The sequence below is a fragment of the Gekko japonicus genome, unplaced genomic scaffold, assembly GCF_001447785.1.
Source record: "Gekko japonicus isolate JY-2015 unplaced genomic scaffold, Gekko_japonicus_V1.1 scaffold3631, whole genome shotgun sequence".
Classification (NCBI taxonomy): domain Eukaryota; kingdom Metazoa; phylum Chordata; class Lepidosauria; order Squamata; family Gekkonidae; genus Gekko; species Gekko japonicus.
Window position 1 is genome coordinate 95,525 of NW_015166541.1, and position 2,831 is coordinate 98,355.

At 47.3% G+C, this 2,831-nt stretch overlaps 1 protein-coding gene across 1 annotated transcript in view; it reads right to left on the reverse strand.

Annotated features, from left to right (window-relative positions):
* Positions 1-1,977, reverse strand: part of KIFC3 (kinesin family member C3) — a 78,319-nt gene extending 76,342 nt beyond the window's left edge. Inside the window, exon 1 of the mRNA XM_015412317.1 lies at positions 1,849-1,977. Coding sequence (XP_015267803.1) covers positions 1,849-1,977 — 129 coding nt within the window. The remainder of the gene's footprint in view (positions 1-1,848) is intronic.
* Between the last annotated feature and the right edge of the window lie 854 nt (positions 1,978-2,831).

The following is a 2,831-nucleotide window of genomic DNA, read 5'->3' on the forward strand; positions in this document are numbered from 1 at the left end:
GGGGAATGAGGTGATGGCTGCCTTTCCTCAGAGGTGTCAGTGAAGATGGAGAGAGGGCAAAACGACCAGCGCTTTGCTGAGAGGGAGGGAGGACCCAGAACCAATATTCGGGGGCGGGGGGGCTGTTGGTAGGTGCCTGAGGTAACGCAAGCACAGCAGTGGAGCTGCGCTGGGATAATGTGTCCAGAGGGCTTCCGAATGAAGCTGGTGGGCAGTAGATTTAAAACAGACAAAAGGAAAGGCTTCTTTACACAGCAAGTGATTAAAATATGGAATTTGTTGCCAGAGGATGTGGTGATTGGGTGATGGCTGCAGGCTTTCTTTCTTTCTTTTTTTGCCATCAACTCACATCTGATTTCTGGCAACCTCTGCTGTGGTTTTCAAGGCAAGAGATTTTCAGAGGGGGGCCTGCCACCATGTCACAACCCCAACCGAGGCCCACCCTGCTTAGCTTCTGAGATCTGACATGATTGGGCTAGCGTGGGCTATCCAGTTCAGGGTGGCCACAGGCACAGACAGATTTAAAAGGGGATTAGATAGATTTAGGGAGGATAACTCTATCAGTAGCTACTAGCCATGGTGACTGAGGGGAACATCTATGTCCAGAGGCAGTTAACCTCTGAATCCCAGAGCCAGGAGGCAACATCAGGGGGAGGTGCGGGCCTCTATGCCCTGTTGCTGGCACTCCAGAGGAACTGGTTGGTCACTGTGTGAGACAAGATGCTGGACTAGATGGACCCTCCCTGGTCTGATCCAGCAGGGCTCTTCTTATGTTTACATGACCATCAGCATCCCACTTTGGCAATGTGGTCAAAATCTGAGTAAATCTAGACCTTGTACACATGGGTACAAAAACGTAGAAAGCAAAACAATAGAAAGCAGGAGAAATGGCACACCATGTCTGAGGCATGTTGCAGACTACGAAGGGTATTCTCGTGACTGCATTGGATACCTGTGGCTGTACTACAGCACATGCTTTGAATGTAGAAGATCCAGATTTATTCTCTGGTTAAGTGATCTCAGACAGTAGGTACTGAGGAAGACCCTTCTCTGCCCGAGGTCCTGCAGAGCCACGGCCAGTCAGACTTGCCCATATACCTATTAGATATCTCAGCCAGATAGACTAATGATTCAAAGACAGCATCATATGTTATATATGTTATATAACAAATTAAAAATAAAATGCAGAGGCAGGGGTAGAATAGCATCCACTAAGAGAACAATTTCAGTCCCTGTCTTCCACTTCACAGTGAAGCACTCCAAATCTACAGGATCAGACCTGGAGGCACAGGAAAGAAAAGCTGTTATTACTGCCTTCCTCAGAAGGGTGTGAGGGAGACAGAGGGAACGAGCCATGTTTCCAGCGCTGCAGGCACACAATGCTGCTGCAGGGATGTTTACACTATGTGGCTGCTAGCAGGAATTACTGGATATTTTTATTTATTAAAACCTTTAAATTTTGTTACTACCTACCCTGGGTGCCAACTTACATTTTGCACAAATAAATACGATTATCCCACTTTCAGCAGAAATGCCCCATTATAACAGGTGATATAGATTCTTATCAGATTTCCTACTTAGCTAGCAGAAAGTGTGAAGATTTGAAAGCAGCATGCTTTAGAAATACAGCTCTTCTTACCAAGGCCTCTCAGGCATAGGGGAAGGAGGCACTGTTAGTATGCCAACACCTTTTAAATGGGACACTAATTTTTATATAACAAATCCCAGAGATGGGGGGTGGGGAGATGCCACTCAGGGTGAGATTCTGATTCCACAAGCTGTTCCCAGAAAAAAAGCCAGTACAGGTGTTACCATCTAACATCACCAGGCGCCGAAATAACAAAATACCTGATTTTGCAGGTGCATGGTCTGAGAATACTGGCTACTCTCTTGCACAAGAAGTTTCTCTTGCAGAGACAGTAATTCTTGCTGCAGCTGAAACTTTTCCTCCTGTAGCTGGGCCAGAGACTCCACCATCTTCTGACCCACAGGAAGCTGATTCGCCCCTGGCAAACTCGACTGTTCCCTGCTGAAGAATCTCCCACCTTGAAAAAGAAACAACACAGCCCGATAAGTCCGAGAAGACATGTCACCAGACAGCCACACCACCTACGAATGAGCCAAGGAGAGCAGCCTGTGACGAAGCAGCAGCAGCAGCAGCACTAAGCAAGGACAAGCAGGGAAGCGGCAAAGCAGCCACTGAAGGGCTAAGCGGGAACAGAGGAGGCAAGACGGGGAAAGCACCTGTCAAGGGGGCCACCCCAGGAAGATTCCCAGTCTGGGAGTTCTAGTGTGAACTCTACCAGCTACATCTCCAGCCAAAACGCCGAACAGAGCCATCAGCTGGCAAAACCAGCCCTGGATTGCTAGCCTCAGTAACAGGGTACTGTGATGCTAATAAAAGGAAAATCATGTTGCAGAACAGATGCTTACCCTGAGCAGTTATTTTCTAAGCTTGTGTATGGAAAACCCACCAGGGCAAAATACATGACAAAGCTCTATACCACAACAGCATGATGTGCCAAACACTGCATGAGCTTCAGTAAGAAATGTACATGCATAATAATAAATTCTGACTTAACAATTTCCCTGTTAGTGGCAAGTAACTTAAAAATGTGCAACAGTTAAACTTTAGTCCGAGGGCCTCCGCAGAGGAAAACTGTTACTTGCTGGAGTGTGCTGGAAATACCAAGTGTGCCACATGCAGGAGAGAACCCTAGACTGCTCTACATAGCACGGTTGACTTACATGTGGCAATGGAAGGTTTTCTCACTTACCGTGAATCTTCCTTTCTGGGTGGTCCAGGAATGGGGCAGTCCTTTACTTCTGGG